Below are 13,281 nucleotides of genomic sequence, written 5' to 3'. Positions count from 1 at the left end.
ACTCCTCATGCCCCTTGGCACTGTCACCTAGAACAGACAGGTCCTCCTCAAGGTTGTGCAAAGACTCATTTCAACACTTGGAGACTGAAGATGTTCCCCACCAGGGCTGGATGCCAAGCACCACAAGCTGCCCTGAGCCTGCTCTCCTGCCTGCCAGCGAGGCAGCCAGGGGTTCCTAGGCACACAAACCTTCCCACCGGCCCCTGGCACTGAGTGGTGACCCTCAGCAAACGACCACCCAGGTTCACCTAGCCTTGCCAGAGTGGGCCGAGACCTCCCATCCTCTCCTCTCCATGGGGTCATGTCAGTCCCCAGCACATTCCAGAGGCCAGTGCGACCAGTCGTGAGGTCAGGGTGGAGTTGACTGCGTGCCTTTCTCAGTTGTTGTTTTCATTGTAATTGCCAAGCTCCTCAGATTGGCATTTGCCTGCTGGGCACTATAAAAAGTGACACAATAGAATGAGAGCAGGCCTGGTGCTGGCTGACATCTGCGTGGCCCAGGACCTCGGCAGGCCCATGGTGGGCTGCATCCACCCTTCCCTGGGCCCAGACCAACAGACTCGATTTGCCACGTGAAAGCAAGGATAGTAGAAAGGTAGCTCATCTGGGGTGGCAGCTTGCTTGGGCATGGGTCGGGGGAGAAAACAGAGGCAGTGGCTTGGCTGAGACCAGGTCTGGAGTACATCATGACCCTCAACCCAGGGCGGCCCATGTGCTCTGCTTTGGTCTGCAGGATACATGGAAAAGCGTGTCCCTACCATCCTTGTCCCTACCATCCTATCTCTTCCTTTCCCCTGGCCTCTGAGTTCCCTGCACAGCTGTGGAACAGGCATCCTCAACTCACACAGGGTGGGCAATAGCGGGCATGGTCCAGGGAAGGAGCACCAGTGGGTAACAGGAGCCCACAGACCCACTCAGGCACCCATCATGCAGCTTCCAAGAATACAAAGGCTCAGCCTCCTGCCTCACGGTGTCAGCCAGCTGATTCTCCCCACACACACCAAGCACAACCCTCTTCTTCCCTCGTCTGAACTAGGGGGCTGGAACCATCTCAAGACCTGAGCTACCCAGGCCTGGAGAAGACAGGAAATGGGGTGCGATCTGGGACAAGAACTCAGGGCCCTCCCGCATTGCTACTGCCACAGGTCTGATGAGGTCAGGCCCAAAGACTCAGGCAGGACTCTGGAGCAGGCCAGACTCTGGGGCAGGTGGTGATCAGGTGTGAAGGGGCACAAGAATCGCCACAGGTACCTGTGAAAAGGAAGATTCTGATGCGTTAGGCCTGGCAGAAACTGAGATTCCGCCTTTCCGAGATGTTCCCATCCCAAGCAGGCTGCTGCTGACCCTCCAAAAACTGTGTGTGCATAGCAAGGGGCTCAGGGCTGGGCCAGGTTCACCATCAGTCCCCGGAAAAGAGCAAGATGGGACTTGAATGGGCCTTAGACTGTTTCTTCTCATTATCATACATCCTAATAAGTGTCTAGTTCCATGGAACCTCCAAAACCTGTCATCTTTTCTTGCCAAATATTCCTAAACTTTCTTCCAGTGAGTCCTGTAATCCCTTCCTTGTTTATCTTGCTGATTCCTCCTTCCTTCCTTTCTTCCTTCTCTAATTCCCGGCTGTCCTTTCTTCCTTTCTCCTTCCCTCTTTTTCTTCCTTCCTTCCTCCCTGTTCACAAAGTAGCCCCAGGCCAGGGCCAGATGGTGGGCAAGGGTAAAAGGGCTCAGAAGTTGGGATTGTGCTTTCTTCCCACCAAAACTGAGGATAGAATCCCAAAATTAGGAGAAGGAAGGAAACAAAGCAGAGAAGAGAAGACCCCAAGCCTAGGCTTTGCAGCCAGGCTACCAAGAAGTTTTTCCTCTCCTCGACCGCAGGTAGGGAGGAGGACAGACTAACTCAGGGACAGTTGAGCAATTCGTAGTTGGTGGTAAGAGAGCTAGCTTGGTGACAGTGGGGTACCAGGGGTTGCTCTTAGCCAAACACAGGGGAGTGTAGGGACTGGTAGTGCCAGAAGCAATACGAAGCTATTGGGCCAGACTCTGCAGAACCTGAGGAGCCCCAGGAACTTCAAGCTTCAGATGCCAGCCAAGCCAGGTACCACTCTCTAGGCCAAGTGCATGCCAGGGGCCTGCTATCACCCTCTGCCTAGCCACAGTAGGCACAAAAGGTCTGGTGGGAGTCACCACCTCCCAGAGTCCAGGTCCTCGTCATTTCCCCTCACTCCTCCCCTCCAGAAAGATGGGGCGCTGGAGTCTATGGCTGGATTGTGTTTCCCAAACCCTGTTTGTTCAGGGATTAACTGCACCCCTTTCCTAATTGTCTTGCTTCGGCATAGAGTCAGCGGCCTACAGCCTCTTACACACAGCCCCAAGGGATGGCTGAGTCAGGGACCCCACTGCCTCCTGGTCAACTGCCTCCTCTCCCATGGTCCTGGACATCCCCTGGCTTACAGGCCAGCTTGGTACCTGCTCCAGTCCTCAAGCCCAGCAGTTAGTTATCTGTTGGGCCCTGTTCCCTGTCAGGGGCTGGAGAGCCTCACACCCACTTCTAATCCCACAGTCTAAGCTTTAGCCTCGATACCCCTTTCTTTCCAACTGCAGCCTTCCTGGTTCTCCTGTCATGCCTGGCCCTCAACATACAGTGTGTGAGCACCGACCGCTTGTATGTCTGTGTGTATATGAGTGTGTGTGTGAGAGCATGGGAAGGAATGGCTGTGTACGTGTGCGTATGCATTTCTGAGCATACATGTGAGCATATGTGTAGGCATATAGTGAGTATGTAGGTGAGCACATGGAAAGCACACGTGTGAGCAGGAACGTATGAACATATGAGGGGCATGTGTGGGTGTGTAAACAAGTGCGTGCACGTGTAAGTGTGTACCTGTGTGACCATACTGAGTGTGTGAGCATGTGGACGAGTATTTGTACGTGTGGGGGTGACACCCTGCTAACATGTACGTGGTGTGAGCATGCTGAGCGTAGTATGTTGTGTGTGGAGTGTGGACACGTGGGCTGAGCACCTGTAAGACTCAGTGTTCTCCCGTCCTCCCTGTCTCTGGCTCCCTTTCTGTCCCCCGGCCCACTCAAGCCCAGCCTGAGGGTGACCTGGAGGCTTCCTCGGCCTCCTTCCAGCCCTCTCAGCCCAGCAGCTCCTAGCTCACCCAGGGTGCACCCGCTCCCTCCATCCCGGAAGTCTTGTACTGCATTGCCTCCCCTGCTCCCATCACCAAGGGTTTCCAGCCAATAGCAGAGCAAGCAGCATCCAGCTTGTTCCCACACCTGGGACCCGCCCCCCAGCCACTGCCTCTTCCTACAGAGGCCCTGGGCCTGTCCTCAGCCTCCTGTCTCTGAGGGGTGGGAGTAGAGAAGGGAGAGAGGGGACAGACACCAGCCTCAGATGGTGTCATGAAGAGAGATTAATGCCCTCATCAGGGCATATTAACAGACACTACGTGCTGCTCGCTCTGCACACCCCGGGTGAGCACAAGCCCAGCGGGATGGGCCACAGTCACAGCTGGGTAACCTCCGAGCCCACGGCACAGCCATTAGCCTCACAAGGCTGATCCTGCTCGGAGACTACTTAGGCCTGTCATGGCCAGAGCACTGGCAGGATGGGCTCTGAAGGCGCATCAGCCACTCGGCCCCCTCCTCCCTCCACTCAGCTTTGCGCCACCACCAAGTTCAGCCCCAGGAGCTTGGCTCAGCGATGACCTTTACACTTGGGCAGCCCCATGGGACTTCAGAACACTCATTTCCTAATTGCATCTTCAGAACGCTGTGAGGAAACCAGAGCTCCAGCGTTATCATCATCACTTTATAGGCACAGAGACTGAAACACTGCAAAACTGCCTGCCCCAAGTCATGCAGCTAATTGGCAATGACATTGGACTGAAGACCAAGTTGCCCTATCGAGCGGCTGAGTCACCCGACAACTGGATGTCTCCATTTCCCAGCCCTCACGGCTGCCAGAAGTCAACAGGTGAAGCACACAACTCCTTAAGAAAGACGGAGGCCTTAGCGCTCCAAGCGGAGCCCCTGGAGGCAGGATGAGTGATTTCATGCAAACAGCCCAGCGAAATACCTGCCATATACAGGGACCCCACAGAAGGGGGCTCCCCTCTCTCCAGGCATTGACCCCTGCCGAAACATCCCATTATGGGCCCCAAAGGTGGCCCGAGCAGGTGGAAGGCTGAATGAACTGCTCTTTTTATTTGCAGTGTGGTGCTGTAGTAAGGCCCAAAACTGGTATTCACTGTGGCAACCACAGGGGTGTTTAAAATTACATAAGATCTTCTCTGTGTCCTATGTTTAAGAAGACAAAAGCTAGTGTTTTAATAAGATGGCTATCCAAAGTAGTCCAGATAAAAGGACTCAAGGTCCTAACCATATAAGACTCAAGGTATGGGGGAAGTGTACCGCTGAGGAATTCTCAATTCCCCACATGGTTCCAGGTAAGCAAAGCCTTTGGGCAAACTATTGTCAATGCCAAAGGCTTTACTTTTTGCACCGATTGCTAGAGATGACAGACGTCTAGTTTAAATGACCCTTGTCCATGGCAGTCACATTTAGCTAGCAGCTTATGGTGTTTGCTTTGCATCCATCTTTGTATTTTGACTCCTAGAGGGAATGAGTTTAATTGGATTGTATGGTGCGTGCTTTATTCCTTTTCTTCAGCCCACCTTCCTGGGGACCCCTGAGCCACATCCAGGGAACAAGTGACCCATGACAGGCAGGAGTCCATGATTTCCTGCGGTTCAGGCCAATGTCCCCATGAAGGAGGTCTCCTAGGCAGACAGCTAACACAGGGCCCACAGGGGCCAGGAGCTTCAAGCTGAGCCCTGTAAGACCAGAAACTTTGGGACCCAAATACAAAGGAAAGAGGTCTTCGGGGCAGTATTCTCCATGTGGTAGGGTCCAGCAGATTCTTTTTGTTTCTTGTGTTTTTCTATGTTTTCAATTTCTTCTACAATTAACATTTAGTCCTTTTCTGATCTGAAACAAAAAGTTACAGTTTGTAAAATGGAGGTGCTTAGGGTCAGGGGACCTAGACCCACCTGCTCTGAGTGAGGCCATTGAGGCTGGAATTCAGCTGCAAGGACAGCAACCCAAAGCCCAGCCCCAGCCGCGTCCTTTCCTGAGCAAAGGCACAGCCACTCCAGTGACCCTCCTGAGATGAAGCTGCTGAGCTTTCAGAAAGGGAAAAGGCCTTGCCTGGCACCTGTGGACCCAAGGAACAGCCTGCTGATAACTCTTGAGTCTAAGAAGTCAGAATCTCTGCCCACCACCCAAGCCTGACCTCCTGCCTACACTTCCAGCCTCCTCTTGGTCTCTTCTAGGCACGTACACGGGTGGGCTTCGAAAGACAGCCAGTGCTGTGAGATCTTCTCATATCCCACGTCCACATCCACGCATTGCTCAGGCAGTCTCCCCAACCTAACTGTGCCTCCCTCCCTATTTTGTCCGTTGGAAAACCAAAAACCTCCTGTGCGTCCTTCAGTAGCTTTCTCTGATTACCACTCCCAGCATTATATCTTCCACTGTCTCTGTCGCTTGTAAATCTGAATTATGTGGACCTGTCATCACTATTTCCTTGTTGATTTATCTGCTCCACTAAACTGTAAGCTCCTCAATGCTATGAACTGCATCTTACTTATATTTCTCTCTCCGACACAGAGCTTCTCCTTCTCCCATTCATTCATCTACCATCTCTCCAACCACCATTCCTCAGGACCAATGCCATGCTGTATTCTCTCTTTTATTCTCTCTTCCCCCCGCTCTCTTTCTCTCTCTCTCTCCCTCTATCTCTCTCTCTCTCTCTCTCTCTCCCTCTCTCTCTCTCTCTCTTTTCTCTCTCTCTCTCTCTCTCACACACACACACACACCAATGTAAGCCTCATTATAGCCTACATCAGGTTTGATTTGCTCACATTATATTGTCAGCACTGTTACGTATCTGGATTTCAAAATTTATTTGATTTGTTACTCGTTATGGATATTTTTATATCACATTGGATGTTTTGGGAAAAATATTGCATAGAAGGATACTTATTAGAATTACAGAGGGGAGCAATTAGCGTTCAGTCACTCATCCTAGCCCCAGCCCTGTCTCTGAGGTCTACTAACCGAGGCCTCTGCCTGCAGTGAAGATTATCAGACTTCTGTACACATCCCACTCTCTTTCCTCTCTCTCTCTCTCTCTCACACACACACACACATACATACATATACACACATGCCAACACACTAAGGAGAGCAAGGCTTAGTAAGAAACCACGTATACTTCACATGACCTGGACCCTTGGGTCTTGACAATCTGTACCCCTGAGCCACAGGAAACACTGACCTTAGGAAATCTTGCCTTTTAACCCAGTGTCATGGAAGGTGGTGATGTTCTGGGTGAAGCTCCTCCCATCCTGTGGCAACCACTTACTCCAAGAAATAAATCATTTCCCCTCAGTCCTACCACACCACACCCCACTTCAGCATCGAGGGACTTGGGGAAATGCCAACTTCAGATCAGAAGCCAAGCTAAAGAATCAAAATGCAGGGGTCCTGTTGTCAACCTACCAGGGCCTGTTGTTGCCGCTCCTTTGGTGTATTCTAAAGACGGTATTCACCATGCTGTCCCCATTTCCATGAGGGTGCTGAGAAGAGGCCTATTATGCCTTTGACATTGACATTTCTTCTCAAGGGATCGGGGTGCACAAGGTGCACTCTGGGGTCTACAAGCACTCAGCTCCCAGAAGGGCTCAGATCCTTCTGCCTCCTTCTTACCCCTCCCCATGGGCTTCACTCCACTGCCCCAGTGGCTGTTCAGCGTGTTGCGGGTTTAATTGACTGGAAGCCCTTCCCTTGAAGCAGCACTGTCCTCCAAGCTGGGTCTTCTCCAGGCTGGCATTCAGTGGCCTGGCAGCCACAGCCCTCAGGGACCTCAGTGCCTGGAAGCTGTCAATGCTTTCTACTTACTTACCCTTTGTTAATTGCAGAATGCACAGATTATGGGGTAGCACTTTCCAATGCTGGGCCTTTTCCTGGCTCCTTTGCCACTTGGCAGCTTGCAGACAGCTGTGCAAAACAGCAAGGAGTTTTGTCGTTCGGTGCCAGTGTCACAGAGTCTGGAACCCTGTTTCTATTTTCCCTCTTTTGTTTTCTGTTTTGTTTTGTTGTGTTTTGTTGCCAGTTTCCACCCAAGGACTCCGTTTAGCTCATTTCTCCCTGTTCTCTCTCTCTCTTTCTCTCCCCCCACCCCACCCGCCTCATCTTTCAAGTTAGGGGCCCTTCGGATGCCCCCTCACCCTCCCAGAGATCAAAGAAATGAAACTTCCCACTCTGGCAGGGATCTGTAGCCAGGCAAAAGTGTTTGAATCCCCCCGTCCAAATGGGAAGGGGTAGGTGAAGAGATTAAATCATCTTGTGCGCTGACCCTCCACGCCGGGGTTGGCCAGTCTGAGGGCCTGGGGCTTCCACGAAGGCCCAGGTAGGTGGACAACTGCCTGCAGGTACTTGAAGGGGAATAAGGACAGCAGCCAGCCGCTTCTCCACCCACCAGAGCTCACAAACCGCATCCAGCCACAGAGTAGGTAACTGCAGAGTTGGTGGGCGGGGGGTGTATCTGGGGATCCTTAACTGTATGAAAGGCCTCAGAAAGCACAGTTCTCAGGTGTCCTCATGGGGCAGGAAACAACGGGTGGCAGCTAGAAGTGGAGTCTACTGAGGTAGCAAGAGGCTACACACTTGCTGAGTGCAGGCATCTCAGGGGCTACCGAGAGGACAGGCTGCAGTCCCTGCCCTCCAGAGGATGAGCGCTCTGCTCACGGGCTGGTACCCTGGGGTTAGTGCTCTTTGCCCTGCCCATGTTGGGATGTTGTGAGCTCTCTTAGTGGAGTAGAGTCCTGGAGAATAACCACAAAAATCTTGTTAGAAATGGAACCAAACAGTGCGTGGAGACAGACCCTTACCCTCCACACCAACTTCCGGTGTTAGGCCATTGACCTGAGACTAACAAGTCAGAACAACTTCCATAAAACTGTGCTTCCCTGACCCTGGAATGGGGCTACAGGGACCCAAAAATCAAGCCCCAACTTTTCCAAAATATCTCATATGCCAATTCCAAAATGACAAGTAGTGGGCGCCTCGTGTTCTACAAATGCAGAAATCCCCTAAAGTGTCTGACGTCCTTCTCTGCAATGATTCTCTGAATCACTTGTGTCTATTCCTATGACAGGCAGTTGTGTGTCTACTCAGCACCCTAAACTATACTGTCACACACACATGCACATACGTGCACACATATGCCTAGGCACACTCAAGCATGTGAGACCAACTTCTAGGAAAAAGGCCCAACTACTGGCCTTACATCCTGAGAATGTAATGGTTGGCCCTTCCCAATTTTCCTCCCTTCCTTTGTGTCTTGCTAGGAGCATCCTGGGTATCAGAACTCCCCATCCCCAGAGGATGCTCATGAGGAAAGAATTGCCCTCCCAAGGCCATCTGGTCCCTGATATGTACAAGAGCCCAGAATGCTTTCCTAGCCACACTAGCCAAACACCTCGGGTCCCCTGCCCTGCCATCCTGAAACCCCCATCCTTAACTTTTCTGTGTTCCTGAGGCTCAGAAACCCAACCGCATCTATGCTGTTTGTAATTTTCATAATTATTTCCTTTTTTTAACCTGAGCATTTGACAAGTTCCTTTTGGAAATGTCAACCTGTCTTTAGCTACAGTGAGGGAAAGGAGGTCGGTCTGTGCTTGGCCCATCTTAAAGAGGAGCACGCACACCTGGAGGCCAGCAGGGGCAGGTGGAGGCTGCAGATAGAGGGTAGGAGGCACAAGGTGTAAAAAGCTCTTGGCAGGCCCTGGCCTCCTGCAGGCTCCCCTCCCACGGACCGTCTCTGCTCATCCTGGCTGGTGCGGTGTCTGCTCCTGGTCGCTGAACTCCTACCCTGGCCCCTGCAAGGGCCTTCCCTGGCCCAGCCTACTGGCTGGTGCTAACAACTGTTAACTTCCCTACTCACCTCCTGAAACTGAATTTCTTCCAACTCCCAAGAGTTCCTGCTTGCTAAGGCTGTCACAGGTAGATGTGATTTTCTAACCCACAAAGATATTTTTGGAAAGCCGGCATGGAATGAGGGGGACTGTTCCCTTGCAGTCCCAGCTCTCCAGGTAATAGCTGTGTGTTTTTTAGGAACTGTTTTGTTTCGGTTGGTGCTGGGGATTGAACTCAGGTCCTCACGCATGATAAGCACCCGTTGTACCACTAAGCCATACCTCCGGCCAGTATCTGTGTCATGAAAAAGCCCAAGATAGCACTGTGGGTTGAGAGGCATGAGCCCTTCAGCCAGCAGGTTTTGGGAGGATCTCTGGGTTTGCAGCCCTTTCCACCCTAAGCATTCTAGGGTTCTCGAACTCACTGCTCAAGTGGCTTGGGACAATTACTGTGACCTCTCCAGATCCCAACTTTCTCATCCCTTAGAATTTCATTTCTTTTCCATGTGTTGATTCTCTGGTAGAAATTTCAGGGATGGTCCAGTGAGGGAAAGTTTATGGCCAAAGAGAGCTGAGCCGACAATCCTCATGAACCCAACCCTGGTAAATCACAGCCACACTGTCCACTTGCCATGTGGGGGCCTCCACCATGGGAACCTTCCCTGCTCCACCTACCAGCAGGCATCAGCATCTGTCCACAGGGATGGGGCTGGGTGGCCCCATGAGCCCAACCCAAGGGCTAGCGTGCAGCCTTTGCCCAGCAGCCCTGGTGGGTGAGAAGACGATCCCAGGGTGCAGGAGGAGGCTCCCCACCCTGCAAGCTACAAGTCAGACTTTCCACAGGGCCCAGCTCCGGCTCTACTCAAGCTGCTCCCTGACCCCACAGCCCCAGGATGCCCTTGGTGGCCTCCCTAACCTCACTCAGAGGAGAGACACTGGCTCATCACTCTGGGTGGGACCCAAGCCTGTGGGGAGTTAAAAAGAAACAGCCGGGCTACGTTGCTATTGCTTGATTTCAACAAACTGCTGCCTGGATTTGGAGAGGAACAAGGGGAGGCTAAGGAACACAGAGCAGGCTAGGCTGGGCTGGGCTTCCCTGGGCCCAGCCTGGCTCTCTCCATCTTGCCAGGGTGGCCAGAAGAGTTATTTTGGGAAAGTGGCTGCTTGGACCCTCTGTTGGGTCCTGACCTTTCTTGAAAGGGATGGGTGTTATCAGGAGGGGCCCCAGCGCCACCAGCCCCTGACCTTCACCCTAGGGGCCCCACCTCTCAGCTCCTGGCTGCCTCCAGGCCTAACACCAGCCCTGGACGATGTCAGGCCCCAAATCAGGGAAGGTGAAAGACTGTACCACCAAGAGAAGGCCTGGGCAGGGCTGGGGTGCGTACAGCTGTATGGGTCGGGCTCCCAGAGAAACCCGAGTGGGAATGGGGGCAGCTGGGAAGAGAGGAGACTTGGCCTACACAGGCTGGAGCAAGCAGTGTGGAGAGGCCTGTCCTCCTAACCTCCGGCCCGCTGCGCCCCCACTGCCCCACCAGAAGAGACCAAAACCCACAGAGACAGCCTGAGGATGGGTTCCGGCAAGGGAGGCCCAAGGTGAAGACAGCAGAGGAGCAGCAGCCTCCAGCGGGGGTGGTCGGGGGAATCTGGGATGGATGGATGGGAGTCAGAGGTTGGATCTCACCTTCCTCCAGCCCCGTGCCCCCCGTGTTCCAGCAGGGCCTCCCATCTCCTTCTCGAGGCACCTCCTGTACCCCCGATGAGTACCTCCAGGAGACAAAGGGCAGAAGTTGCCCCGGGAAGGGTGGAAAGGGGGCTAGGGCACAGTTAGGTGTTGGCAGAATCAATTAAGAGCCACGCTAATCACCATCATTAAGACTATAAAACCCCACGCCTAGGAGCCGCAGGGCTCCCTGGCATGGCCTGGGGCCCCGAGCTGTGGCACAGACCCAGGGGCCTGGCTCCAGTCCCTTTCATCTGAGCATCTCCCAGGCCTGCACAAACAGTAATTAGTGCCCACCCCTGGGAGCGCCTCATTATCCCACAGACACCAAGCAGAGGAGAGGAGGGAGAGCAGGGAGAGAAGGAGGGAAACTGAGGCCAAAGAAACTGCCTCGAGCTTTTGGGCTAAGTGAGACAGTCCAGCCACTCCTGCTCTCCCTTCCCTCTGGTTGTCCGGATGGCCACTGGCCAACTATGCTAAAGGCTCCAAAGACAGCAGATTCCCCCCACTCCGCCTGAGGGGAGGGCTGACCTGTGAGCTCCTAGGTCAGTGCAGCCCTGTCCCGCGAACAGTTACCTCTTATGCTCAGTCTCGGGGTGCAGATGTGGCCTCAGGAACCCCAGAGGTCGAGCTTCTGCCCTCCACCTCCAGGCCACCTTCGAAACCCTTTGTCTGCATTCTCCTCCAGGCCCCTGACGCACCCCTTCCAAAGCCCCATAGCCAGTCTCCCAGGAGTGGCTGTGACTCCCCTCTACCCTATCCCAGAGGGAGGACTCAGCAGACCCCCGGGGACTGAAGTACAGGGGTCAGCTTTCATTGCCCCCAGAAGTGAGCCCTGGCCCTGCCTGTCTCTCGTTTCAGGGTTCGGACCTGCAGAAAGGGAAGATTAAGGGCCAGGAGTTATCAGGTGAGTAAAGACCTTCCAACGCCCTTCCCCCAGTCCTGGGTGTCACAGTAACACGACTTCCTGGTACTGCCTGGCAGCCTATGAACACCAGCTCACGCAGGGCTGAACACGGGGGCCTGTCTCACTGGATAGCACTGAGCACTCCAGAGGCCCTACAAGGTCCCCACCCCCAAGGTGTGTCCTGGGCTTCACTGGGAGGGGCTGCTGGGGGTGGGGGTTCACACATGACTCAGGAGAAATGGTCTCACAGACAGTGGAGCCACGTGGGCTCAGGTGCCTGGTAGGCCTGGGTTTAAATCCCAGCTCTGCTACTTTCTGGGGTCCTGGCTGAACCTCTCAGCACCCCAGTTTCCTCAGCCAGAAAATGGAGCTCATGCCCACATGGAGAGGCTGGCCAGAGAAGCTTCCAAAGTGGGTACACCCACCAGGCCCCCAGTCAGCTTCTGGAGGTTTTGAGTGGGAGCTTCTTCAGGAAAAGCCCTCCTGAGAGGGGCAAAGTCTCCATCTCCCCCGTGGATAAATCCCCAGTGACAGAGAACCACATGTCCACACAGAATCCTGGTCACCTGCCCTTGGCAGCATGGAATATGCCCACCTCAGGGTCACTCAGCCACCCCCACGCCCACCGGAAGCTGTCCTGTCACACCTGCCCTCCACACACACAGGCACATGCAGAGACCCGCGAGAGTCCCATGCTTTCTCTGAGCTGGCAGCATGTGTGAACACACGCGGATTTACACGAACTCACACTGACACAGAGCCTCCAACACGGCCTCAGCATTGGGCACACTGGTTCTTCCCATATGCACACCTGCCCCCATGAGGACCCCAAGCCACACAAACTCACAGCTCTGCCACAACTGCCCTGTTGTCTCTGAGTGCACACACGTGCGTGTGCATACAGACACAGACACACAGACACACAGACACACACTGATCTGTGATGGGAAAGATGAACAGTCAGGAATTCCCCTGGCTCTTGGCAGGCTGGAGGCCCCCGTGGCCGGAAGTGCACAGTGAGGAGCACTTTTCAACAGCACCAAACAGCCAGTTGCTCTTTTGTTTAATGATCAGGAGAGGAAAAGGCGGGGTGGGGGGTGGCCATAAAGTACCAATGCTCCCTTCGGCCAGCAAGCTCATGCAAACACTCCTTCCCCACCCACCCCAGGAAGGTTCTTGGCTCCAGCCTGACTCTCCTCCTTGGAAAGAGAGCTGGCAAAAGGGCAGGGGAATGGGAAGGGGCACCTCGCTCTTGGAAAGAGGCCCCGCTTGGAAGACCAGTCCAAGCCAGTTCTGGGTCCCTACACAGACTCAGGGCGAGCAAGGAAAAGGGATAACTCCACCCCACTCCTTCCCCCCATAGGCCTGTGTCTCTCGGAGGCAGAGTGAAGGGGAGGGAAATGGGCCTTCTCCCAGTGCCCCAAGCACCCAGCTCCTACAGCGCCTATGATCAAACCTTTGAACCCAGTCCCACCCACCCCCGTAACCACTTCCAGATCCTCCAGACCCAGCCAAGAAACTGGCTTCTTTGGGGATTGAGTTCACAAGGAAATGCTGAAAAAATAAATAAAAATCCACACCAAACACATTCACAAGGGAAGATGGGTTTCTCTTGAGGCAGGAAATCCATCAGGATAGAGTAAAGCAAAAAAAAAAAAAAAAAAAAAAAG

The 13,281-nt window shown here is 53.7% G+C and overlaps 1 protein-coding gene across 3 annotated transcripts in view; it reads left to right on the top strand.

Annotated features, from left to right (window-relative positions):
- The window catches only part of Pebp4 (phosphatidylethanolamine binding protein 4), a 232,911-nt gene that overhangs the window by 207,773 nt on the left and 11,857 nt on the right, over positions 1-13,281 (top strand). For all 3 annotated transcript variants that reach the window (XM_010624018.3, XM_010624008.3, XM_010624026.3), the window contains one exon: positions 11,566-11,611. In XM_010624018.3, the coding sequence (XP_010622320.1) occupies positions 11,566-11,611 (46 nt within the window). The remainder of the gene's footprint in view (positions 1-11,565; positions 11,612-13,281) is intronic.

Source organism: Fukomys damarensis, unplaced genomic scaffold, assembly GCF_012274545.1.
Source record: "Fukomys damarensis isolate Sample0158 unplaced genomic scaffold, DMR_v1.0_HiC HiC_scaffold_18, whole genome shotgun sequence".
NCBI classification, from domain to species: domain Eukaryota; kingdom Metazoa; phylum Chordata; class Mammalia; order Rodentia; family Bathyergidae; genus Fukomys; species Fukomys damarensis.
Note: the sequence above shows the minus strand (reverse complement) of the source record. Positions and strands in the feature narration are given on the sequence as shown.